This window comes from Amblyomma americanum, chromosome 4, assembly GCF_052857255.1.
Source record: "Amblyomma americanum isolate KBUSLIRL-KWMA chromosome 4, ASM5285725v1, whole genome shotgun sequence".
NCBI classification, from domain to species: domain Eukaryota; kingdom Metazoa; phylum Arthropoda; class Arachnida; order Ixodida; family Ixodidae; genus Amblyomma; species Amblyomma americanum.
Window position 1 is genome coordinate 150,695,417 of NC_135500.1, and position 27,849 is coordinate 150,723,265.

General features: G+C 44.4%; 1 protein-coding gene across 1 annotated transcript in view; it reads left to right on the forward strand.

Annotated features, from left to right (window-relative positions):
• The first annotated feature begins 4,357 nt into the window (after positions 1-4,357).
• The window catches only part of LOC144128530 (cell adhesion molecule Dscam2-like), a 219,329-nt gene continuing 195,837 nt past the window's right edge, over positions 4,358-27,849 (forward strand). Inside the window, exon 1 of the mRNA XM_077661976.1 lies at positions 4,358-5,109. Within this exon, the coding sequence (XP_077518102.1) occupies positions 5,013-5,109 (97 nt within the window). The 5' untranslated portion in view covers positions 4,358-5,012. The remainder of the gene's footprint in view (positions 5,110-27,849) is intronic.

Sequence of the window (27,849 nt, forward strand, 5' to 3'; positions counted from 1 at the left end):
AGTCGTTTCAAAACAGTCTCCTAGATGGCTTCGCTCCCACACTTCTTCCGGGCGATACTGCGTGGCGGCTGGCAAAGAGAACAACCAAGCTTTCCGTGTTTCTGCGGACAACAAATTGCCAGCATTAGCGGCGCTTTCATTGAACAACAGGGCCTGCAGAACCTTGTACACAACGATATAGATTCGTTTATAACATGTATGCGAAGCATAAGCGCGGCTGTGCATGGTCAGGAGTGCGCTTGGCGATAGAAACTGTGCATCGTTTTATCTGGCGGTTGACAGCCTGCACTTCGTCTTCACCCTACGCTACAGAACACGCCTGCTTTCATGTATATACCTCCCTCATCACACCCTCCTTTTCTCCCCCTCTCCACATCACAACCTTCTCAAGAATTGCTGCGCAACCCGCCTGTATTCTTCAAACCCATCGTTTCCACATGAATCAGTGTGGCCTAATTCGTTAAGTGGTGGTCTGAGAACCTCAGAAGGCAGCGCTTTCAAGGCATTTGTTTCAAAGCCACTGTGTGGCTGGATTAGTCATCAGCTAAGAGTAAAGCTTACGTCAGCTACTCCAAAAAGTTGCTCACTATACCCTCCGGCTTCTTCTTAAGCTACGTCTCTACGTAACTGCTAACAAAATGCAGTGAAACGCAGAGAATCCCGAGCAATACAGTTAACCATAGCAACTAATAAAGCGGAACAACCTTTGTTAGTTTTATGGTTTATTTCTTTTTGTCCTCGAGTTATAGAAGAGTTCTCAACGTAAGGCTCTGAGTAGCGCTGTGACTTAATAAACTGCCTTGCTTCTGTCTATCTGCAAATATTGCTTCGGGAACATTGAAGTCTCTTCATTGAGGGCGCGTTTGAAGTCTCCAGGCATTTAGGCTCTTGAACAACATGAATCTTAGCATACGCTCTTAGGTCTCAGTCACCCACGCGCTTAGTCTAACGTATCTGCATATCGTAGAGCAAATTTTCTAGCGCCCTCCCTCGTAGTGACCGTGCATACAAGTTCGACTGTCTGTTCACTTTTTCCGCTTCTGGCCAATGTATTTTCTTCGCTGCCTGGTGGTACAGCGGTCTCTAGTGCCCCGGGACAGCTATTATGCGGAGAGAACAATTTTATTTCTAGTACATGGACACAAACTCATCCACTTATCTACCCAACCATCCATCCACCCGTTCAATCCCTATCACGTTCTTGAAGACTGGCTGGTAGAACAGGAATTGCCGCTTGTATTAAAACTGGGTCATAGATGCTGCCACTTTCAGTCTTTGAATCAACGTCGGCTAGGTACATCGGGCTGCATGCTCCCGCTTTTTAAGCGTGAAATCCGTTTAGCTCCCATTTCCCGCTAACTCAAACTCCATCCATGATCCATGGGCCGGACATGACGTTGAAGATGAAACGACGAACTTAGCCTCCATTGGCATGAGGTAATCATGAACCTGACGGCAGTGTTCGCGCGTAAAAGACTCGGTGCCCAGATGCAACATGTGCGCTGCCACACGTATCGTCCCTGTATTTCCTGCCGGATACGCGGAATCTCTTCGAGAGGTTACACAGAGCGCTTCCGGTTCAGTGAGCAATGTGCAGTATTGTTTACATTTTTGAATCATATGTGCATCGTGGGAACCTTTGACAGGTACAGGTCCTCCATTCATCGTAGATAAACGAGAAGACAATGCCAGCAATATTTCAAATTTATGTCACTTGCTTGATCACCTTTAAGCAAAGGACAGCTGATCTGTTTGCAAGAGGCTCACACCGACATAGCAGACCTGCCGTTCTGGCTAGAAGGAATTTCCTGAGTAGATAAAAAGGAAATATTTTAAGCGCAGCGATCGTCACGCTACAATAGCAGTGAGGTTAGCACTGAATGCAATTCCAAGAAGACTGAAAGGAAGATATGGCTAGAAGGAGATATATGAGATCAGCGATTATAAGCAGTGACTGCATTTTTTCTCGCAAATGCCTAATTTTAAAACGCCTTCCCAATAGCAACAAGAGAAAAAATGCGGGACAACTTATTGCTTTGCTAGTTTCAAGCTGCGAAGCGTCTTTCTTTCTTAGTGTTTTTTTTCCTAGATCTATCTTTCACAACAACCTACAAAAAGCACCGCGAAAGAAGAGCAAGAAGAGAAAATAAAACGAAAAAAGGGTGGTGTCTGTCACTGATTGGACACCTCAGCAAAATCGCCAGAGGAGGCATGAAAAAGGTGGAAAGGAGGAAAGGACGGAGGGGAACACGAAATAAAACTCAAATATAGCCAGTACACGAAGCCGCTTGGGACCGTTAGTGGCACTAAGGGACTTGGGTTATAATCTGAGGCGACAGTTTGCAAATGAATAAGTGAGTGAGTGAGTAAATGAATGAGCTACTAAGGGATGGAATGTGCGAGCGAATGAGTGAGTGAGTAATGGAGCGAGCGACCGAATTAGTGAGTGAGTGAGCTAGTGAGTGAGTGAGTTAGTGAGCGAGTGAGTTAATGAGTCAGTGAGTAAGTGAGTGATTGCGTAAGTGAACGAGCTACTAAGGGATGGCGTGAGTGAATGAGTGTGTGAATGAGTGAGTGAGTGAGTGAGTGAGTAATGAAGCGAGCGAGCGAGCTAGTGAGTGAGTGAGTCAGTGAGCGAGTGAGTTAGTGAGTGCGTGAGTGTGTGAGCGAGTGAAAGAGTTATTGAGTGAGTGATTGAGTAAGTGTGTGAGCGAGCGAGCGAGTGAGTGAGTTAGTGAGTGAGTTAGTGAGTGAGTGAGTTAGTGAGTTAGTCAGTTAGTGAGCGAGTGAGCGAGCGAGTGAGTACGTGAGGGAGTGAGTGAGCGAGAGAGCGAGTGAGTGAGTGAGGTAGTGAGTGAGTGAGTGAGGAAGTGAGTGAGTGAGCCTGCGAGGGAGCGAGCGAGTTGGGAAGGTAGACAGATTGGTGAGTCGCTCCTCCTTCGAAGGGTTCCAGATCGGCTCTACCTGGAATGTTCGGACACTGCCATATCGCGTGATGCAGTATGTACGTTTGGCGGGTTGGAGTGGCAGCACAAGGAATAGATTATCCGCTGTATTATTCTGTATGCATGCAATTGAGTTGTATGGGGTGTGGAGAAAGAGTTTGTCATTGCTAGCTGGCGATAGTTTCCCTCCGATGATGTTTGGAATCAGGTTGGCGATAGGCATCAGGTTTCTTGAAAAGAGGGCAGATATGCCACCTTCGCATGCGAGTGACCATCATGGCCTAATCTCCTTGCATGGGGACTCGGTGTAAAAATTCTTTCGCACGCGCACGAAAGCGCTCATCGCGCGTCTATGGATGTAGACAAGCCAAAATACGAGATTCTCAAGTGACCAAAGTGTGTTTTCGAGAAGTTGTGCACAGTATCGATGTAGGCGGTTGGGACGAAAGTTTTGTCTATCGATGTAGGCGGTTGGGAAGAAAGTTTTGTCAAAGCTGCCAGTAGATCCGTCGACGTCGCTAGTGTTTATCTCGTGTTTATGTTCGCGATGCAGTTACAAGGCTATCGCGCATGTGATTGCCTCTGCTCCGTGCTCCTGCTCACTGCAGCGGCTTTTAGTGTGTACGCTTTAAGTGGACCACTCTACGAAAAAAAAAGAAGATAAGACCTGACATAAACAAAACTTTGACGCGATGAGGCCTACTTGATCCGCGCCCTTTTAAAGTAATAGCACGCATGTTCAGTGACAGTGCTGATATCACACAATTATTCTTGCTCGAAGCCAGACTTTTCCTTAGTTTTCGAACCCGACATGATAGTTGCTTAGCGAGCTGCGAGACAAACCACTTCAAACACACGTCTGCGCAGTTTTGGGCTGCTCTAAAAGCTACTACAAAGCAAAGCCAGAAGTTTTGAATGACAGAGCGTCTTCGTCCGCGGCCTAGCTGGCTTCAAAACCCGTAAGTCTCCGCCACTGATGAGAAGTGTGCGGGCGTCGGAAAACCGATCTAAAACAAGAGGCCTATGAAGACGCAGAGACACAAGAGAGCGAAATTGAAGCAGCCAGCCTCGATGTAACCAGCGGCCGTCCAGCGCCGAGGACAGAGATCTCAAAAAGGAGCCGGGCCCGAGGAAAAGAAAGATCCCCCACAGAAAGCGTATCTACAGAGGAGAGAGCGAGGGAGGAGGAGGAGGATAGGGATAGCTTGTTTCGCCATACTTCCTTACTTCAGTTTCATCGCTCCTTTTTGGTCAGCAAGGAAGAAAATATTGGACCGAGGGGAACGCAAAAAGGAGAAGCGAGAATCAGCCCGTTGGAGGAAAAGGGAGGGAGGGAAAGGTGGGGAGCGCATGCGCCCTTCGCTCCTTCCCCAGTGGCTGTCGGAGAGCGCGCGCGCGGGTCGAAGGCTCTCGCGCTCAGCTCAGAGGCTCCACAGCGTTCAGTCGCGAGCGTGGCCCGGTGCGATGGGGCTCCTCTGTGAAATTGCCATCGCGACGCCTGCTTGATAGCGAGTTACTTCGGGCCGTCTGAACAGCTGGAGTTCACGGCGGTGCCTCTCTGTCTGGTTGTGGGTGAACGGAAAGCCGGAAGACTGCTTTTGGCTTCGTTTTGCGCTGCGTTCTTCGGCTGTGCGAAGACGGTCGAGTTTCGGCGATTGTTTGGTGACACTCTTCAAGACAGCACGTGCTCTCAGTTGGAGTTGTTACCTGGCCCCCGGGTGATTGGCGGCCGCGATGCGGTCACTCGATCGACTATACGTGTTTTCTAAGATGAACGTTATGAACCAGAGACGGACATCCAGCGCTGAAACGTGGCCGTGAACGCAGGTAGGAAGTGGCGAGCGGCACACGAAGTCGACGCGAAAGTTTGTGAGTGTTTGTGACAAGGTAACCGTCCTGATCGTGACTGTGGGCATCAAGTGACGTTGCGCGGACGACTGCTGGTAGCTCTCGACACTTGTCTACCCGCTGAACCTCCACGGATCTTGCGCGGTCGCCTGAGCGGGAAGTCGCAGTTGTGCCTGTAGAAAGCGAGCAACCGAAGTGGTCGCTCCCAAACACTGTGCAATGCAGCCGCCGTTTGTACTGCGGATGTTGCTAAACTGCTTCGGACTGTGCGCAGTGTTGCTCCCTTTTCTCACCTCAAGCGTCCGCGGACAACACGGTAAGGAGGCATTTCTGTAATTTCTGTGGTTACCAATTAATGAGCTGACTTGCCACCTTTACTGCGGCGAAAGCGTCTTGAGCTACTGAATGCCCCACTGCTTTTTCAGTAAAATGTCGAAAGTATCCTCAAGCTGGCATTTATTCTTTCACAAGTCATCATAATGTGTCAATAAAAGTCATAAAGTACATGACCTTCAATTAGATTCTACTTTTAGCTATCGTTTTTTGTGTATTCTAGCTTGAGCCAGAAGTGCACTATAAAGCACCTCGCAAGTGTGAAACAAGTCCTCTTTCTACAGTGAGGACTGCATGAAAGACGACAAGGCGTAATAAGACAGTGCCTAAAGACTCATTTGCCACAAAAATGGGCCGTGGAGAGAATATATTTAAACGCGCTTTGGTAAAAGGCGATACCGCCTACAGAATAAAGTTTGTAGAATAGGAAACTTAAAATGTTAAATATACCTACTGGGGCGGCAAAGACAGGAAACCTTCTGAGAATGTAGCTGCGATCTCCTCAGAATAGAAGTTACTTTTATACTGCACCACTTCACTGGGGAATATAACTCGGGTCACAAGGGCTCCAGCTTGAACACTTATCAGGAAAAGCCTTAGGTAACAATTTAAAACGTTTCAGCTGTACTTCTGTTGGAAGAATCCAATGATCCGTCAATAAGCAAGCCTGTATTCTGTAAAAAGAAAATTATAGAAATTAATTTAACGGGAATGAAAAACGTTATGAAAACCCGAGATCAAGCTCACTCTGCAAAAGTGCTGACAGGTTTCAGCAAAATTTCTTACACGCGTGAGAAATCCTGAAGTTCCTTGATCTGGCCTGAATATCTGACCTTAGATCAAACTAGAAGACTGCTCAAAATATCCACATCTGCAAACATATTTTGGATTGCTTTTATGAAGTGTAACGTCGCAAACAGGATAAGAAAGACGCCGCAGAGGAGGGCACCGGCATTTTTCGACCACCTGGGGTTCTTTAACATACATTGACACGGCACAGTACACGGGCCTCTAGAATTTCACCTCCATCGAAATGCGACCGCCATGGCCGGGATCGAACCCGCGTCTTTCTTCGGGTCAGCAGCCGACCGCCATAAACACTGAACCACCGCGGCTGCTTACAAAACATAATTCCTCAAGTCCTTTCTAACCGTTGCCTAGGTTTGTAAGAATATTATCTGACAATCTTATCATATCAGACCGTAGCAACTCATTAACGATAAACGCGGAGCAATGAGATATCTGTGCTCGGCGCCACTGCCGTTACCGAACACCACCTGGTACACGCCTCAATGAACAGATGGCGCCACTTGCCTTGCTCGGCGGAGAAAGCGATCCGAATAATAGTGTATAGACATCACTGTAGCATCACAATCAGCGTTGTGAGTCGTGATGCCCTAGTGCATCGAACTGAGCGTCAAGATGTGACGAACATTTGAGCGCCGATTGAGCAAGATCAGCATTGGTATAGTGTTTCTGTCGTAACTGATTGGTTGTCAACATAATTACGTTGGTGAAGATTTATAGTAAAGCATCAATAACAACGCTAAAGCCAGTGTCTCGTCATCTGTCTCCATTGGGATCTACAGCGTCAATTGACTCCTTTCAATTCAGGAAAAGATGCGGCTGGTGTGCTCGCGGCGGTTTTTGGTTCATAAAAAATTTGGCGCACCTAAGGTTTGGTGTTCTGGTTATCTGTGTGAATGAACTCCGTAAAATAAGAACTTTCGAAAACTGCAATGATTTGCTGCTCATGTTGTTTTGTATCTCTTCCTAAAAGTGTGTACGCATTGCAATTTATTGGTTTCAGTGCATTCATTTCCATAAAAAATACTACAATTGAGAGTACTGCGGTAAAGAAACAAGCTTTACACCCATTTTTGTTCAAGGTTTCTTATCAAATAATAATTTAGCTCTGGTACCAAGCTTCGAACACTGATTTACATCAAGATTTCCTTATTTTGTTACGGTAGATTTCAAACACATCATTATCGTGTTTGTTAATGAAATCTGCGTCTTCTGACTTCTAGTTTACATCCTGTATTACAAAATCGTCTAAACAATGTTGCAAAATGTAAGAGATAATTTGCGCTTTACTAGTTTCCTGTTCTTTCAGTCAAGAAAGAGATTCGTCGGACATGTGAAGATAGAAAGCCTTGGAAGCATAAGATTGGCTGTTTGGAATAAGCTAATTGTAAAGAATTTGAAAACAACGTTTTCAATTCTGGTTGTCATTTTGATGTAATTTCGGCGCCCTTGGAATGCAAAAATGAGCAATGCTGCTGATCAGATTTGGTTCTCTGTGACTAGAGAGGTTTATAAAACGCAAGCTAATCGCAATGATTACAACACTGTTATTTTGACTGAAGCTAATCGAGAACACGGATATCTTTTAAAATATATAAGGAGAGCACACGCACCTGTTATTGTTGAAAAGTTTGCGCACGGAGCACTGGCAGTCAAAAATACAAAATGGACATGATGATTAATATGTTGCAAACACGTGTTTCAGAAGTAATTTAAGGCTACAGCTTGAGCTTCCTCTTCCCAGGAAATTGCAATGGGCACAACGATAAAAATCTTCCGCCTTAGATATTATCAGCTGCCATGTACTTTCAAGAGGGTCTAAAAATTTGTGTACCGTTTGAGAGTTAGCACAAAAGCTGAGCATTGTGAGGGATATTTTTTACAGAAAAACGCATTATTGCCTTCAAACTTAGATGCGTTGGCACTTATGATATGATACAAATAGGAAGAGAGGCACACACATTACAACGACGGCCAGCGTTTCAGGTCGGCCTGGGCTGCTCTATGGTTTGAGGTCGGCCTGTGCGGTTAATAGAGGCGTCTGTGCAAAAATAAAATAGCCGGAAAAATCGACTTATTGGTGCAATACAAGCAACATAATATACGCACCTATGCCTTTGAGGATCTGAATGCCCTCCGCTCCTTTCTTCACTCTCATTTTAATGAATAGCCCGTAAGCCCGAAGGTTCTGCAGTAAGGGAATGCAACGTAAAAAAAAAACACACCTTCATTGATTCTGAGCACTTGCTTTATTGAGAGGCAATTTTAGTCTCCAATGGTGCGTACAAGAAAGCAACTAGCATAGACTTTAGTACCAGCACAATAGTTTAAAATCTTGAGGCATAAAACAGTAGAGGAAAAACCATACACCGGCCGATGAAAGCATGTTTTTAGGTAATTTCATTTCCTCATGAAGTATTTGACAGAGGGGGTTCTCTTCGCTGAAAGCAGTGTTTCGTTCAGTCTCATTCACGCTTATATTAAAAAGTTTGTTGAGTTTAAACGCGCACCTGCATGTGTCAGGTTTTTCTCAATATTTAGCATTATATGGACAATCGACTGAAATGTTAGATCAATTTTTTTGTCTTGCAGAATGCCTTCGTCACTATATTTTTGGTGACAACATCCAGTGGTATGAGCTTGCCTATTTACGTATAAAAAAGAACATGAGCACATGTTTCAGAGTTTCACGTTTTATCATTTAGAGCCCCATTAAAGAGCCCATGAAAAATCACTTTGGAAGTTGAGAAAAACGCACTAATTTCTAGTTCTCTGCACAGCCCAGAAACGTCACCAGATCACAACATAATGAAGGCTACTTCTAGCAAAAATCATTACAGCGTTAAAAAAAAAAAACTTGCTTTAAAGTTTACTTTGTAGGACAACCTATGGGGCATTTAGGAAACTCGAATTGGCCGGATGGTAGATAGGTTTCGGCTCAACCAATAACGGTACGGTCAATGTTCAGGGCTGCCAATTCGCTTAACAGCAAGGAGTGTAAAAGTGTATCAAATGCCTTATGAAAATGTAGGTTTACCCGCCACTGTCTAGATCAGATTCTAGGCCATGGTGCAATTCAAGATCTTGTGTTGTAAAAGATAAACTATAAGAGAGCTCATGTTGTGCTGTCCGTAAGGTTCTTTTAATAAATTTTTCAACATCGCTCGCATGTTTAAGGAACCACTGCGTGGAAAGTTGTTGCATAGCTTTTTATACATTATGGTTTTTTAAGCTGTTCCCAGCTTAACGCTGTTGGCGTATCCCGAATTTGCATCGATAAAAGTGCTTCACTTCAATCGCAAGATGAAATAACGGTTGTGTGTTGATCTGAAAAGTGCAGTATTCTAGCGGCGACGGCGCGCTACCTGAATATATTTCGGCAGAATATAAGCTTGCAACGAAAAGCCTGCTTAAGGAATGCAGGCTTCGGAGAAGTGGTAACGCGCCCTCAAGAAAAAAAAAATGCTTAATGCTAAACAATAAGCAAAGATATTTTCTGCAATTCTTACGGTTTGAAAAGCGTGAATGCTTAACTTTAAGCGACAGCATCCCGACGGGCACTTCGCTAAAAGGCATCTTTGCATAAAGCGTCCCACCATGGCTTTCAAACCTTTGCTTGCTTTCTGTTTTAGTTGAGGGGAGAAAAGTGCGTCTTATAAACACCCGCCATCGAAAAGAGGGCTGGCTTGTGTTAAACCTGCTGATATAAAGAGTAAATTTGAAATCTTGTTACCATAAGGGCCATACACACGTATTCCTGAGACTTTCTCTAAAAAAAAAATTCTAGAAAATTGGCTTAATGCAATAGCGGTTTACGCAAACATACCCCCCCCCGAAAAAAAAAAAGTTCGGTTTAATGCAGCACATAGTTTTTACTGTTAGTAGTTAGACGCTTCTTTTTGCTGGACAAAAAGATCTTTTTAGCAAGAGTTAAGTTTTCAACCACAAACCATAGTTTTATTTCCGCTGTAATATCAAAAACGCCTAGGATGCTGTGAAAAGTTGACGTGATTCAAAATGAGGCGCGATATTGCTTCCCGAGTAAGGTTACCAGCATAAAGGCCGCGAAAGATACTCAGTATACAGAACACCTGAACTTTAAGAGTTTTCTTTGTTGCTGATGCTCGTTCATTCTTTTGTTAAGTATAATCTATGGTACACTGACATACATCATTTTTAAAAACGTAGAAAGGCTATTGCACCATCATAGCATAATTGCTAACGTACTTGAGTTGTAAGAGTAGTTCTTAGAGAGCCCCAAATATGAACTGTTCTGTTTTAAAGTCGTTTTACAAATATATAGGCATTTCGGTATTGTATTTTCGGCAACTGACGCATTTTCAAAGGTGAATGTTTTTTTCAATAAAAGGTGTCTTAAAAAAAAGACAAGTGTTGCCTTGAAAAGAAGTTTTGCGGGTCGCGGAGCGAAAAATATTTGCTTGCAAAGAACACTTCACGTTGCAGTATGCCGGCGAAGGTAGGTGGAGAACAAGTAACATGAAGCTTAACTTCCACAAACTTTCGACAGCGCTTTGCGAATTGTTTACAATTTCAATAAAATCAATTTCAATAATTATATCTCTGCATTTGCTCAAATTTTAATTCTCTTTGTGTACGCGTCTCCCAAGTAATACGTCTAAATAGTGACTTTCCTATAACGTTTAGTTTTATTATCTTTCGTTGCCGAAGTTCTTAGTATGCTTCAGAATAGCCTTACTATCCCGCCGCCCAAAATAAGGTATACGGCATAACACCCCTCAGGGTCGCGTGTGTTACTTTGTGAACAACAGACTGTGCGACGTTCTTTCTATATCTTCAATGCCGTTAAACTTCAGCATGTGCACTCACCTATAGCAATGAGTATACGAAACTTATTTTCGAGACTAGTCTCTCTCTCTCTCTATAGTAAACGCGAAAAAGCCCCCTGATTTTTTGCTCCAATTATACCTCAGTCATACACTCCTCATTTGAAGATTGAGAGTTCCGACATTAACATATTGTAAGAGATCAATTAGATGCGAGAATAACTGTAGATCAAATACCTGAAGAGCAGCTCATAATATTCGGCTAACTATTGCGAAAGCTTCGTGCCTAGGAAGGAGATGTCGGCAGCAACGTACAGTGTAGTCATCCGGTTACACTAGAAGCTTCTGCTCCACATTCCTGAGAGTCTCTTGTTTTTTCTCCCGTTTCAGAGAACATAATAACGCCTACGTAACGCAAGGTGCTTTATTTCCTCATACGCCTCTCCGAAGAGTAATCCTCTCATACCGACTCGGCTGCTTCCCCGGAGACAGATTTTTTTCTTCCGTCGCGATATTCAAGCAATGGAAAAGGCGACGTAGAGATGCAAGCAGAAACTCATATTTATTTATTTTATATTTTGTGTCATCTTGGTGCTCTTTTGTGGCTCTACACGAACGTCTTGATGTTGCTTTGAATGATGCTGCTCTTTCCGCCCGTATATCTGCTGTTGGCTTAAAGCATTGCAAATGCATTAAGGCGTTGCTTACGAAACAAGCAGGACGTGCATGTTTTCAATCTTTGCCTGTTTAATTTTTTTGCCGCCATGTTTTTTGCTGCCCCTACATAGAAAGCTGTGCCTTGGCAGCCGCTCCTTCCATTGCAGGCGTCCTTCCTTTGTAGGTTCGAGTTCGCGTTTCCTCCCCCGCAAATAGCGTGAGTATTCTATGGCTGCACTACTATGGAGTCAGTCATGCAGATGTATCACAATAAGCAGAATGCACACCCTTGCAAAGTGGCGTTGGAAGTGCAAGGCCGTTTGTCACTGCTTCCTTTTCTCTGTAAACATTCGCTGTTGGAATGGTCTTAATTATCATCGTTCCTGGGCTGCATTTTGCTGTTAGAAAAGGTAAGGAAGAATATGTCTTAACATTCACTAGCTTTTCATGAAGAGCGCTCATGTTTTATCTAATTAAGCAGTTAGGAGAATAACTAGATTAGCACAACAAGGACTAGTAGCATACGGTTAGCATAAGTTTCTTATATAGAACGCATATGAAGTGCCTCAATTCATTTCCAAGAAAAGTGTAAACGCGAAAGAAACTGCCAACAGGCAAGCTAATAAACAACCCGTGTCTCGTATGCGCCCTTTATCGCACATATTAAAGTAGATACTCTAAAATTCACCTGTCTATATTAATTCTATACGAGCTTGATTAAATTAGGGGTAAACATTTTCGAAGTGAATAAAATGAGATGAATGATTCCCTGCTGCATAGATCGCCCTTTATTTACTGTCAGTAATTTTTATATCTGCAACAATAATTACTTTCGAAAAAGAGCCAGGAAATATGGAAATTGTTTATATGTATTGTTAGTAAAGCATCGTCGCCTATAAAGGGCAAAGATGACTTTTATAACAATTCTTTACGTGTTCGCGTACACATACATGGTATGTTCGTATACACACATATATATATATATATATATATATATATATATATATATATATATATATATATATATATATATATATATATATATATATATATATATATATATATATATATATATATATATATATATATATATATATATACTTATGAAGGGAGCCAACAGTCACTGAAACCAAGGTGCATAGGGGAACGTTATTTTTTTAATGTTTTATGCTTATCAGTGGGATTATATTACTTAGAATAATAAATCGCTTAAGGAACATTACTTATATAAAGCAGCAGAAAAAACAACCATGCCGCCGGTGGGATCCGAACCCACGACCTCCGAATATCGCGTCGTGCGTGCGTGCGTGCGTGCGTGCGTGCGTGTGCGTGTGTGTGTGTGTGCGTGCGTGTGTGTGTGTGTGTGTGTGCGTGTGTGTGTGTGTGTGTGTGTGTGTGTGTGTGTGTGTGTGTGTGTGTGTGTGTGTGTGTGTGTGTGTGTGTGTGTGTGTGTGTGTGTGTGTGTGTGTGTGTGTGTGTGTGTGTGTGTGTGTGTGTGTGTGTGTGTGCGTGCGTGCGCGCGCGCGCGCTCGCAAAGAGTGCTCATTTACTAACTACCTGCAAAAGACTTTCAAAATATACATTTAACTACGTTCTCAATAATCTTTCACAAGCGCATTAAACTAACCAAAACTCCCCTGATTGATTCTGCAGCAGGGCTTGAAGGCTCGAGGCCATTCAGAGGTCATATGAAGCAAGGAGAGCTGTCTTCGGTGAAAACATATCAGCAATGAATGATATTCGCAATTTCTTTGTTCTGCATCATTACTCCATTTGCCTTGCAGTGCCGGCACACATGCTTCATTTCCCCTGTTTTCATTACCCTTGGTATCGTTTGGGCCAATATCCCGGGACGTTATTGCATTTTATCCTTGACCTAGTTTCACGTTTCAGCGTTCGATGTATGCTCTTAGAGCTTATAATCGCACCAACTGAGCCATATTTGTATTGGACAACCGCGGGTACATGCTGCCATCTAAACAAGCAAGCGATAAGTCTTTGCCCTACTGAGCGGCCAGATAAAAATAAAGAAAAGTACTTGACGAGGCAGCGCAACTGCTTGCTCAAGGAAAAGCACTTTGATCGGGTGTGCGAATGTGGAAAGCTTGATGTATTCACTTGCTGAGATAACCTGCGCTTATTGTATGACAAGCAGGACGTTGAGAACGAACTTAATGAATTGTTCCTATTTGTGTGCTGCGCTTATTGTATGACAAGCAGGACGTTGAGAAGGAACTTAATGAATTGTTCCTATTTGTGTGCTGTCCCGGCGATTATTAAAGCCGTAGTACGTTCGGTTATCTTTGGTTCATTCCTTACTTCGGAGCTTCTTGTTTATACCCGGTGTAGCATCGAGCAGCAAGCTACATCTGCAGTTTGCATCCTGCTGGTTTAAATTGCAGGACACAAGACGCACTGCCATCGATTCAAAGCTATGCACAAGTGATGTTGCCAGCTTAAAACCTACTACATGCCTCGTAGGTTCCGCGACGTATACAGCCAATACTTATTTATGGCACTCACAAATTAAAACATGTTTGACGTGTGCAAAACAAGCCCAAATGTATTCCCATGGCCGATCAGGAGTGCATTGCAAGCAGTAATGTTATATGCTCTTAATTATCGGTCGTGTCAAAATTTCAAAGAAAACTTTAAACGATGGCAAACAGGTCCGTCGAATAGGCAGTGCACGCGGAGAATGAATTGAGGCTGCGAGTCTGGTTTTTGATGTAACCACGACCCGCTGATTGGTCGTACAAAAAGTTTCCAGATATCTGTAGAGTATATATGATCCCATATTCTCTGAAGAAGCTCTTGCTTCTGATTGCATCCAGAGTTGTTGCACTGATGCTCTCGTTGTACGGTTGCATATCAGGTTAACGATGCGATCTTGTGTGCGTTCCTCCTTACCCGAAAGTGCGATGGCCTAACCGCAGTGCGTCTGATGCCGCGACGCTGCGCTCATTTTTATTTCATTGGCGTGGCGGCCCGTTACGCGACGTTCGCGGCAACTGAAGCACATTGTCGGCCCTTCTTGTCGCGCTCAGACTCAGCACACCCTTCGAAACGCCTCTTCTCGCCTTCTCTTTTCCGCTTACTCTCTCCACCTCCCCTGGAACGGGCTACGCTGCGCGCAACGCCCCTTCATTTCCTTGCTTCATTTCCGACTTCCATTCTCGCGGCCGCCTCGCTCTGGTGTCAATCTCTTTCACGCCGCTCGGGGAAGGAAACGAGCTAACGTTGGGAAGGAAAGGCGCACGGGGAAGCTACACTTCCCCTTTCCCCTTTATCCTCCTTACACTGGGACATCCGGAGAAACGCCTTCAGCCTCCACACCGGCGGCCGGCCGCCCCGCGCCGCCATCGAAACGGCTGACCAGTGGTGTAGAACACGCCCCGAAAGTCTCCGATTGTTTCCGTCGTTTTTCCTCCCTTGCGTAGCTCCTTCTCTCGCTCGCCGACCGCTGACGCCCCCGACTTCCTTTTCACCCCAACTTGGTCTCTCCGTTTCTTTCTCTTACATTCCTTTCTTCAAACGGATAGTGCCGTTACCCCTTGTCCGACGCTTCGGTCAGGCGTAGCTGCTGCTTCCTTCTCTTTCCCTCTCTCTCTCTATGCGCTTTCTCTCCCGCTCTCAGCATCCAGTTCCGGTTGATTCCGTTCCTCTCCTCAATAGCCCCCCTTCGCTTTTTGCATCCTTTATCGTCGTCTCTCTCCTGTTTTCCCCGCAGCCACTTCCTAGCAACGATGCCCGTTGTCTCGAGCAAGACGCTCGCCAAGTGTTATCGCGCGAGTCGTTTCCCGTACCTCCGGAAACCCTGATGCCGCCAGTGGCGTTTATGAGGCCGAATGGCTTTATTGCGCACATCAGCTTGCCTTCGGCTGCTCTCATGAGGAAACAAAAGGAGCTTGAAAATAAATAATGTAGGGCGTTCCTGACAAATAAATAAATGAAAACTCACACAATGGAAGAAGGAGTCGTGACGTTTTAAAAGAAAACAAATGCAGTGCATTCGAAAAGAGCGGTGGACGCGATCACTGGAAAAGGTGCTCTGGGCGGCGAAAAGCGTCCGAAATAAATGTAGATAAGGCGTGACTCGCCAGAGATTGGTAACCAAAGGGCAGTTCCCTAGGCATTGTTTCCTTATCAGTGCCAAAGGCACAGTGGCTGGAGTAGATGGCGCGGCAGCATTTTGTGGAAACGACCATGCCTCGCTTCTTTTTCGTGGAAGATGGAGGTTAGGAGGAGATGGAAACTGCGGTGGCAGCCCTAAGTGTCCTATGACTTTTTTTTAAATAGATTCCTATACCCGGGCGCACACTCATAAAATGAGCACGCTTGCTTATTTTTTAAGTGGGTGTACTTAATTATATTCATTCGCAGCTGAAGCCACTTACCTTCAGCAAAAACTTGAATCACGCTGAGGTCTGAAATGGGAACAAATGCTAGAATTAAGAAACATTTGTAGCGGGTGTCTCTTATTCGTTGTGGACGTTACAGCAGCTACATCAGATTGTTACCACCGATAACATCAACTTCTACGCTTGTTTGGCTGTTGTCACCCTTCGCGCTTACTGAACAGTGTGGAACGCCAGCGCCGAATACCAAGGGTTATCAAAAGTTTAACCTAGAAACAATTAGCACAGATAGACGGGAACAGCAATGGGTGCCTAATATCTATCGAGCAAATGACGTCACTGATGGCGAAGAAGTAAAAGTAGATGCCAATAGCAGGGACACCACTGTCCCCACGGTTCATTGCTGCGATAACCTATCGTCACATGCGCAGAAATTATGTGCGCGCCAGTGCCCACCAGGAGAGTGCAGAGATGATTTTTCTGGTCTCACAGGAAATTTCCTCGGTTTCACGTGACAAAGTCAGCATAAACCCAAATGCCAAGTTACAAGAGAGCGGGGGGAAGAGGGACGAAGGAGGTCATTTGGTGGCCAGCTACCATCGGCGAGAAGGCAGAGAATGGATCGGAGAAAAGGGTTAAATAAGTAACAACGTTTGCACTGCAGAGGGATGATACAGGGCAACTACACATCACATATCAGAGCAGATGAAGAGCTTCACTCTTGAAAGAGGTTACAATACACAAAGAGAACTTTTGCAACAATTCATTTTAGAGAAATATAAATGAAGGAATAAAACACTCATCAATTCTAAGGAAAACGTAATGAAATCTGTAACTTTTTCGTTTTTGGTGTTAATCAATAGGAGACCTATAGCATAATTACTTTTTTGGTAGAAAGATAGATAAATAGAATGTAGAAGAGGAAACAACCACAAGCCGCCGGTGGTGTCAGATCTCACCGGGGTCTTGTGGTTGTTTGTTCTTCAGCTTCCTAATCAGTCCCTAATCAGTTACCTTTCTAACAAAAAGTAATTACGTTATTCGTCTTTGACTGATTAACGCTACACACGAAAGAAGATAGAAACATTTTCTATTGCACTCCTTGGTTTCGGTGACTGCCGGCTTCCTTCAAGTGTATGTCATAACCGCACCCTCATTTCTCTATATCTGTCAGCTCAGTAAAAAATTCGTGGCGGCACTTAGATATCTCCTAACTGCGGGGAGGCGATAGCTGTTGGTAATTGTGACTTAATTTATAGATCTTTCGTTGATTTTAAGTTCACGTGAACTTAAGATCACGTGACATTTCAATGTCACGTGCCATCACAAGGTCACGTGACCTAGGTGGCGATGTAACGAACGGACGGTCACCGAGTATGAGCCATTCAAGGCTATCGCCTTAAAAACAGTTTCTTCACCGTGCACCTGCGGCTGTCCGTCGACCCGGGGACACCGAAGTGGCCTTCCCAAAAACTGGCTTGCGTTGTCTCGTTTGTCCGCTAGCTTGGTGAGAGCTTTTACAGTGTCACTGTAAGTTATGAATATGCGCCCTTTTTATGCTGTTTCCTTCGGGTGTATTCTGAAACGTAATGTGCGTAGGCGTCAAAGTCTATAAAGGGGCTCTTGCAGTCTCAAAGAATCCAGGAAAGCTCGTGCACAACATTGGCTAAATTTTATTTAGTCTGACGCCCTACGAGTACTTCACAGCTTCCTCCGTGGCAATCTCGAATAGCACGTGTTTTCTGTGTTGAGTTTGCTCTGATATGCAGATAAAATGCGCAGAAAAACGTAGCGGCATCGTACAGCATTGTTCCGACCTCGACGACAGTCGAAATTGAACGACTACAGTATTTGCGAGGCTGGAAATTCAGCATCTGGGTACTGTTTGCGTACGAAAGGGCCTCTATACTTACAAAGCGTCTTTTAGGTCCCGCAAAGCCAATCATTCTAAAATATATGACATTAGCATACTGAACACGAATGGAATATTTTAAGCAGAAAATAAGGAAACTATGCAAACGAGGAAAAGTAAAAAAAGAGCATGGCGAAGCTGCAGATCTCATGGAGTGAAATACTTCATTGTATTTGCGAAAAACTAAAGAAATGAAAGAAAATTACATTGAAAGGAGGTGCTAACAAAAACGCCTTATGTTTGCCTTAAAGCGAGAGAGTTGCTCAGGGCAAACGCCTCGTCGCTCAAAACGGCTGCACAATAGACGACGGCGACGCCGGTCTCCGGCCCGGCTTTCGCTTTTCAATGACGACCGGCCTAACGATGCGTTCGCGGAGCGCTTACGGATGCGTCGTCGCTCTCTACACTCACGAGGACAGCGTCCTCGAATTCGCTTGATGGCACAACCACTCGAGCCGCCGGAGAACAAGATCTTCCGGGGTGCTCGTCTCCATACGGGCACTGGGGAGACAGTGAAGGAGCGAGCGGTGACAGCTGCGGTGACCGCTATTGAGCAAACGCCGTGGCATATGCGCCGACAGAGGAAAGAGCGGCAGCATCAGCGGGGGCGGCCGAAAGAAGTGCGCAGGGACGGTCGTAATGAACTCGGCGACAGCCGCACAATGGGTAGGAGAAATTACTCGATTGAAACCGCCCCACTCCTGACGCGATCCATTGTTGGCGCTATCGTGCCTAATGCAAGCGCCGTCGTTTCTGCGAGATCTGTGAAGTATATGCGTTTTGGAACGCTGCAAATAACCAGTTCGTGTCTTGTGTAGCTGCAAATTGCTGCTACTTTTCTTTGTCTTTAGTGTTTAGTTTCATCGAACATATTGAAGTTTGATAGGAAAAGGGGGCATATGAAACCAAGCGCTTTTGTCGTTCACACTTCATTAGATCGTGTTAACAAAGACAAAAACGAAGATGACAACCTTATTGGCCCTTTTGATAGAACTGCAGCGCTTTTGATGGTAACATTGATTTTAGAGTTTACGCTTATTTGCTTGACTATGTGAACGCTATGAGTGCGGCTGAAATACGGAGTATTTTAAGGGGCGCCTTGCTTTCAGGAAACTTCCACACGAATGAAAAAAGATAAGGCAGGCAGTGTTTAAGACTGCAGATGTCTGAAATCGCACGTGTTGGGGTGGTAGAAACGAACAAACAAGATATGTCAGCGTGTCTAGGTGGCATTCAAAAACACTACAAGAGTTTGCTTTTTTTTTGTTTTAAAGTAAAATTATTAGCCATCAATGAATATATAGTTCAAGAAAGACATCGAAGTAACGTGATCATCTGCGCGTGTTTCGTTTAAAAGTGACAGTCGGTTTTCTTTGCACCTGCTCTGTCTCTATATATCAAGACAGAGAGATGCTGAAGCTGTAAATCTAATCATTTTATTCAACAAACTCTTCTTCTGTCATAGGCCACAATGCTGTCAGTCCTGTGCTAGACTACGCTTTTTTTTCATCTAAATTCCAGCGTTAAAATCAACGAACAAACTCTCTGAGCTAACCGCGCAGCCGAATCAAGGAAAGGGTCTCTTGGCGCAAAGGCCTCCGCCATCCAATTTCTTCATGACTGTGGCTATCTTACAAATAACGAGTGCTCTCAGAAAGATAGGATTTGAATTCGTGGCTCCTTTAGAAAATCCTCCCGTTTACTACTCCCTTTTTTTATTTCAAGCCACGGCAAGATGCGGAGAAAAAGGGCACGTCACAATGACGGCAAGCCCAGCCTCATTTCAGTCACTATCTCTTGTGAAATGACTCCACGCAAGACGTGGTGTTAGACCCATAGAGACAGAGAACGCTTGTCCCCTCTTCACACGGGTGTCCTAAAACGACCGCTGCCTAAAGCCTAGTCGTCAACGCCGCCTAGAGAATAACGGCACGAGGCTCAGCGAGATTGCGAACTTGGAGAAGGGCTCCCTTCTAGAAAAGTGAACTCGCGGACGCGTCGAGTGAGGCAGGCATTGTCTTTGAAATGGATCTGAGATAACGTGCTTGTAAATGACTTTCGTTACTGCGCGTAAGGTCCGGACGGCGGGCATGTCTATGCGAAGCGCCGAGGAGACTTCACTGCAGTGCAATGGTTTGGATGACCGCCATCGAGGATCCAGCTTTAGTTTTCCAAGCTTATTATTATTGGATGCGGCCTACTCGGCCATCGCTTCAGCCCTAGAGCCCTAGAAACCCTGTCGTTCTAAGAACATTTTCGCCATTCAAGTAAAGTCCTCCCTAGCATTCTCCATTGAATACAAGATTAGGGGGGGGGGGTTAGGGACAAAAAAGACAGAGGTCCTAAATTTGGAGAAGAAAAGTTCTGGCGCGTATTGCATGAGGGAAGAATAGTTGAGTAAGTAATTTTCCTTCCTTTTGTGAACACCTGGGGTTTTTCCAAGGGCTCCATTATTCTTAGCGTTATGTATCGTGTACGATATGAAAAATATAATCTGCCATAATAGCTTCGTTGAAATATATACGCTAGAGCACGAGAAGGAATAATACAAGACCATTAATAATCGGAAGGAAACATTTTACGGTACGCAGGCATGTAAGGGAATTCATCCGGGGAAATCGGAAAAAAATGTCCACTGAGTTTGATCGTACCGAATTACTGTAATCTAATTTTCAGCTCTGCACAACATTCATGGAGTGTGATAAGTTTTATGTCTGTTAAAATATTTTCGTTTTAAGAACCCAACTCGTTCGCTTCACGGTCACATAGAAAACATCAATGAGTGAAGTTTCCTTACTACGTGAAATTCTTTGCTTGGTGTTTCGTGTACTCAGAAGATGTGCGCAAAGCAGATTGATTCATGTTGTTCTCTTAAACTTTTCTATCAGTTCTACTTACCGACTTGTTTCTCCGCACGTTGCCAAATCGCTAGCTTATTGTATATGACATCTTAAATCATTTGGCCCGGTAAGGGGGCTCTCGCCTACTTTCGCAGCTGGAGAGGTTTCTGTCGAAGCATAAGGTAGTTTGGTTTCAGTTATCGACAGTGTTCCTGTCCTGTGCACAGTTGTACCTTAGTAGGAATTTGTTATCTAATGTCAGGTACCGTTACCCAAGAATTATGGTTACAATTCTTCACAAAATCGAGCGTAATCAAATATGTAAGCAGCGTGTTGAGAATTGGCCGAATCTTTCCACAGATAACGACTTGAAATTGGTAGGCAGACAATAAGAATTATTGCCGAAGGTTCGGCCATAACTCTGGAAACGACCCCGACGCTACAGAATGATATCCCTGCCTAAATCTTCTTGTAACAACGTCTTCGTTGCGACAAATTTTGCACGACCCTATAACACTCGAAAGACTCGGAGCGGCGCTGGCGTAATTTCACAAACGCTTTATATCACATGCACGAGCAACGCTGAAGGCTATTCTGTGGTGCGACTGCATTAGCACCGAGAGCCATTTCTCACGAGAAATTACCACCCAAGACCCGCTCGGTGCGTCCGTGCCCAGGGAACGGGAAGGACTCTGTTCTCGTCGACAGCCGGGACGCGAAAACAAATCTTCCTTAGTCGCACACACTAGTGGCAATGCTCGGCTTCGCGATTATAACACAAGACACGCCGTAGGAGGCGCATAAGCACTGCCTTACTACATATTCTTGCCCGGAAAAAAAATTCAAATAACAATGACTCTATAATGGCCACTACTTAGAAAAAAAACACGAAAAGCATCAGAGGTGGTTGGAAAAGGGGCACATGGAAATAAACCCGAGCCCCACGTTCATGCTCCTCCGCATGGCCCCGTAGCGTAACACCCCCTTGGTGACGCTCATTATTGCCCGGCGTTAAACGACGGTAATAACACAGTGCCGATAATCCGGCTCCTCGTGAAGACGTCGTCCCCGCCTGGCCATCATAAGGCGGCGCCGCCTAGCGGGCCGGCGCGGGACCCGCGACGATGCTGCTGCTTGGAGGCGCGTAGGGGCTCCTTACCAAGACAAATTGCCCCCGCCGTGGCCCTGATCGCTCGCCCTTCTTTCGTCCGCTTTCCGCGCTCTCCTCCCTTTTCCCCTCTCTCCCTTCATTTCCCTCGCTGTTCCCGGTTGTCTTGGGCCCGCGCCCTCTTCCCCATGAACGGGGATATTGCTGGCGCTCTCCTCACGCACTCTTCTCGAGCATTGTGCTTGGGCTTTATTCCCCATCCGCCTACTGTGCATACAGCTCTTTGTTTATGGGCGGGTGGATAAGGGCGAGAACTATAGCGCAGCTGAGCGGAGGGGCGAAGACTTTCGCCCATGAACAGTGGTGGTCCGCTGCTTCTTTTGCATATGACGCCTGATGCCCCCTTCCGTGGCCAGGCCAACTTGTCTTGCTCGTCGTTATCACAGTCTTCTTTCATTTTTTGTCGTTGGTCCCGATGAAGGCCTTTAGGAGCTTCAAGAAAAGTTGGTCGCCCCTCGAAAAATGAATTTCTTATTTTGATTATCCTATTTCTACTTACCATCTGCTTGCTATGCCTTATGGCTTTTGATGCGAGAAGACATTTTTTTAGATCTTAGCAAAATAATATGTTGTATTTCTTAAGAGATTACTTGTCTTTGCTGGTATTAATGCTGCTACGAGTGAAGGCTTTAAAATATGTAACATTTATAGCGGTAAGTGCGAAAAAAGGTAAAGGTATATAAGTACGAATGATATCTCAACGATCTTTTGGAATGTTTGCGCCAATTCTTCGATTTCTGCCGAAGAAATGAAAACTAACAGATAACAAACATCATCTTTTAGAGAAAACAAACAAAAGCTGAAAACTCTACACTGCACTGAAATCCTACCTCTCAAATTTTAATTGACCCCCACGGCTTTCGTATTTGTTTTGCTCGAAGCAATCAAATACTCATTCCATTCTTATTGTATATTTTCGAATTGTTCCCATTTGGCACCCACTCCAAGAGAATCCCCTCTAAAAACGCGTATTTTTGATCGTTTGTGGAGCAACATGTATGAGCTACAGCATCTGTGGGCACGGCTCTCTTATTCGTATTAGGTTAACTATGTAGTTTTTATTAAGTACTGATGCTTACTTGTAGGCCACTTTTCTGTGAGTTATTTTTCACACAACTGAGTGTAGGTATTAAACAGAAACTTCAGTGATGCGAGAACTCTTCCCACTTTGCACATTGAATACTTGAATATCAATACTTGTGTGGGAATGCTTGTCAGAATCAGCGATCTAATGTTACGTCACTTGCATTCTTAGGCGGATAATGTGAGGTATCCTTTTGTTTTTCAACAGCGTCGAATGCTTGGCGATACTGTGAGTGTTGATTTTTCGAACAAGCATAAATACAGAACTGAAGACAGCACATACGCGCAAAGCGCGGTGCCAAAGGAAAAATTATATTGAACAAATTGCGTATGTGTCCGTCTTTTTGCATGCGTTGAAAAGTGAAGCCTAATTTCTTAGTTTTTGCTTTTGATTGTGGAAGCAATATACCAATAGGGATGCAACTTTGGATCCTTTCTCCTTCCCTTAGAATGGCATGTTATTGGTAATAAACCATAAGAAACCTACCTCGCAGTCGCACCATCCCTGGCTCACTCCCACCTGTCTGCTTAGTAAGGAAAACCGCACCCGCCTATTTGAAGTTGTGTGGGGTAACTTTCAGACACATCACAAAACGACTTCCTGATTTCCTTTTGTGGCTGTGTAACAGCAATTATTCCTTTCAACATATTTTCGGCCTATTTTCTTTTTTATTCAGTTGCCGAAGTTACACACGTGCATTGCGCAAGTTTTTGCTTACGTCAGGCAGAGAACACATTCGTGTAGAGAAACGACGTTGCTGATGAAATAAGGAGTTTTATTCATGCAGATTCACTTCCTCCATCTACACCGCCCCCCTGTGTAATTGTAATAATAATTAATAAACATTTTCTCTTTTATTTCTATTCGCAAGGCTTTGTTTCACGTGTTGCTATGGTCTGCCCTTCACATGCTTCCTATTTTTAATTTCTGAATTGGGACAGATATATTTGCTTGTACCTGGTCCTGACACACTTTCGGAACTACCGTATTTAATACTGAATAAATTTCACGGCGCAATGCAAAATGCTCCAAGCAGCTCATGTCGACCCTAAATAAACCAATATGGTGCTGGTTGTAGCAAGAGCTTCGACCGCAAATATTAACTAAAAGAAAGGCGGCGTCAGCTTCAGCGTTTAAAACCAGTACACGGTTGGCATAGTTACTACCACTTTGAACCAGTTCATGTTAAAGTTCCTGAACTGTAGTCTGCGGGCGATCAAATGTTCACTCACGCTGCTCAAGAGGGAAAATAGGGCAGTCTCGATGATTATTGGATTGATCCAATGGTTCTGTTTTGGCCGGGTATATTTCATTAGACTGTGCTAACTCTGCGCTTCTTATGTGGTTCAGAGCGATAGTCATGAGGGGAAACGCTGCTAATGGCTCTTTTGCCAGTTAAGTCAGCGTTTTAGCGTCGGTGTTAGTGGTGATTTTCTGAAGCAAGGTCACGTAACTAGGCAGTGAGCTCCACACGCACCTGTTTCCTCTTGAGAGGAGAGGGAATCGCAGCTGACTGCAGCGGCGATTGGCGCTCCCCCGCTATTACGTCAGCGGCGAACTTTCAGGGCTCTAATGTTCGGCTTTAAGGGAAGCTGCGTCATTAAAACGCTACAAAAATTCTGTAAAATATTCGGTTTTTGGGGTCAACCAGCCTTTAGACAGGTTCCCTTGTCAGCCAGGTAACCGGGCTAACCACCGGCCAGACAGACAGGTGTGAATCAGGGTGTGTGGATCTTAGTACTAAAGCACTAAATAATTTGGAGGCACTTGAGTTGACCCTAAATGTATAACGTGATACCATTAAATGTTCTCTACGGCCGTCTGGGAGCACACTGACGCACCCTTTCGTAGATATCGACACGCTTTTTGTCAAGACACACCACTTCATTAGTCTTTGCAGTCGACAATAATTGGCTACTTTAATTAATGGCCCTAATGACCTTAGTGTGCCTGCAATGTAATTCGCGCTTACATCACATTTACATCACTACCCTCTCGACCCATAAGGATTTTCTGGTCTCAACGACGCCGAGGGCGGATTTACCGCCGGACGGGAGTTGTCACCCTATCGCGTTAAAACAGTTTCGTGTTGTCTTAGCGCAGCCGTGGAGCTGTAACTCAGCGTTATTCTAGCGTTATTCTTGTACATAATCGCGGACGAAGTATCGTGCTACGAAATGTATCTCACAGCCTGTACATTAATGTACCACCTGAAGGTAGACCACACAGAACAAATTTACGATTTCAACTCTCGTCTCCTTTCATGAAATACAGAATCTCCTTTCTCTCATAGCGCTTCCTTCAACACACGTTCGAAGCGCAGAAACATATCCGACAACCGAGAAAGTGATGTTAATGACGGACCTGCTTCCCGGAGCACTGATGATCTTGCGTCTGCAGGAAACCGAACTTCTCGCCTATCGATGCCCTCCCGCGGGGTCTTTGAAAAGCACTCCCCCGTCCCTCCATCCGCGCCCACGTTGTCTGGCCTCCCTTATTAATTGGATTCGATGAGCGACCTCTCGAGTCATTATTCAGCGGCTGCCTCCAGAAAAGATGAGTCCCCCTGGCAGCTCGTTTCTCGGGTACTGCTGCATCTGTGTGCTTTAGTTCTCGTTCACTATGCATGTTGGTTCTCTCAATCCTTTGCTTTTTGTTGGTAATGGGCGGGGTGTCTTCTCTTGATGCTGACGTCCCATTATTCTTCCATAACGAGCTCTCCCGCGCTCTTTCTTTTCATGAACTTCGCTGTCTTGCTCTTGCAATATGCTCTACTTGAACATACTTGACTGGAAGCATTGCAATTTTTCGAAGCTTTTAATTACAGCGGTGCTATAAATGTTCCGGTGCAATGCGCACACAAAATTTTTGTCGCATTTATATGAAAGTGCTTATCGGATCGTGACTAGCGCAATGCAAGTTCAGATATCTATAATCAAAGCTTGTTTTGATTGCTGATACCAATTTTCAGACGAGATAAGTGCATGGCAGTCAATAACTTGGTTTAAGACCGATTCTTTTATTTTCTCGTATTGTATCTCACTCTGTATGCAGAAGGATTCTTTTCCGGTTTTATTGTATTGCTTTTTTATTACTTCTGCAAAATTCTGAAAGTAAACTACAATAAAGCCTTTCGTCTAATCTGACGGTTGCAGATATAAATGTATCATGGTATATCTTGGGCTTCTTAGCGGAAACTGTCATTCAGTATTTTCTTCTGTTTCACTACAGGTACTTGTGCGGTCTTGGTTTCGAATTGAATCTGTCTTATGTGGTGACTCTCATAGTTCCCTCAGAAAGTGCGGTCGCTCCAGATTTCCAATCTGAGGTCCTTTCAGGTGTATGGTATTCCGACAGTTCTTTAGGTGCGAACATAGTCTAAAGGGATTGAAAGCTATGGGACTGAAAAGGCGTGATGCAAGTCGTGCTGTTGAGGGTAGTGAGGCAGCATATGAATTGGTACACTCGCTATTTAAGCTTTTAGTTATGCAGTTAAAATTAATATTTTGCAAGCCAGTAAGCACCAAACCAGATTTAATCAGTTCAATGAAAGCAAGCTACGCTACACACCTTGTTCTAAGCAGACTCTTCGAATACTGGTTTAAATGACGAAACTCTTGGGCGCTCCGATAGCGTAAAAATCAAGAGCAACCCATCTTTTAACTATTCTCAAATTGGCGCTATTCTAAAGTTCATTAGCTGATCACGACCTTCTTAGGTACCATTTTTTTTCGTAAATCTCAAGCTTCCAATCCATACCATGCATTTCTTGTGACGCTAAGAAGTTTATGATTTCATGAAATTATGAATTAACGCCATAAACGGCCCTACAGAAGTGTCTCTCTAGTCTTAAATATACCTTCTGCGTTCGAGGGGTTGCGCAGATCAATCGCTAATAACGCCGTGGTCGTCATCAAGGTCACATTTAATCGATGACTGCTTTTATCAAAGCTCCTTCTCTGGGCAACCGGAAGAACAAATAAAATAAAGTCAATTTTCAACCGTGCCTGCCTTTTTCTATATCTCTGTATGACCTCGGTTCACGCTCCTTATTACGAACCAGTGTTAGAAGTAAAAAAAAAAGCAATGAACACAATAAACAAATAGACAAAACAGACCCTTGAAGAAACGGCACCTGTGCTGCTTGGCGGTGTAATTGCTTTTTGTGGTTGGACGCTCCGGGAAGACTTTCCACACAGTAGTCATTGTTTTTTGGCTAAGGAGGACGCCCACCTACGCCCCGCGGTAACTCATAATCTCCAGTGATCGCCCAGTGGATAGCCGTCTCCACGAAATCGAAAATCGACCGCTCCTCCTCCTCCTCCTCCTTCTCCCCATTCCCCCCCCCCCCCCTACAAGTATAGCAAAGCTGATTTCCTATCTTATTTTTTTTTGGTCACGCTTTCGCATTTTGCCTCTCTTTCTGTTATAATAGCTGTACTGTCGATCAGTGCCTTTTCCTTGAGTAGGAGTACCCTTACGAACACGGCTCTGATCACGGTAGGTGGAAATTAAATAATTCAAGCGAACTATAAATGCGATCCACGAATAAAAGGAAAGATAAAAGCAACGGCCTGAACGCAGCGTAGCAATATGCACACAGGTATTACACTCGCTTGGCGACAGAGAAACGGGGCGCATATTAAGTTTTTTTCTTTTTGTTACAGTCATGACATAGACATGAATTCATGCCTTCTATCACCTCATCATCACAAAGAACTGCGACAAAAATGCTGGTTCTGGTGTCAATAACAAAATGAACAGTGCCGAACGTAAGGGCACAGCAAATGCGTCGCAGTTCACAATGCAAAAACAAAAATCTTTTTCTGTGCAGGCTATTCTAAACAACAATAAGCGCTTCGCCACCCTGCACTATCAGTGCAATCGGAATTTATGTCTGCTGATTGACATCTGCCATAAACAAATTCAATATGTAAGTTTTGTTTAAATTTGTATTCATCTCATCTCGTTACAGGACAAAGTCCCCGGGCTATAATATTGTCAGAGCAACCTCCTGCGTTGAATTTGCGTCAAACACAACATAAAGTCAACAGCAACGCAGATTTATAAAAAAACGAATTACATTGCACTC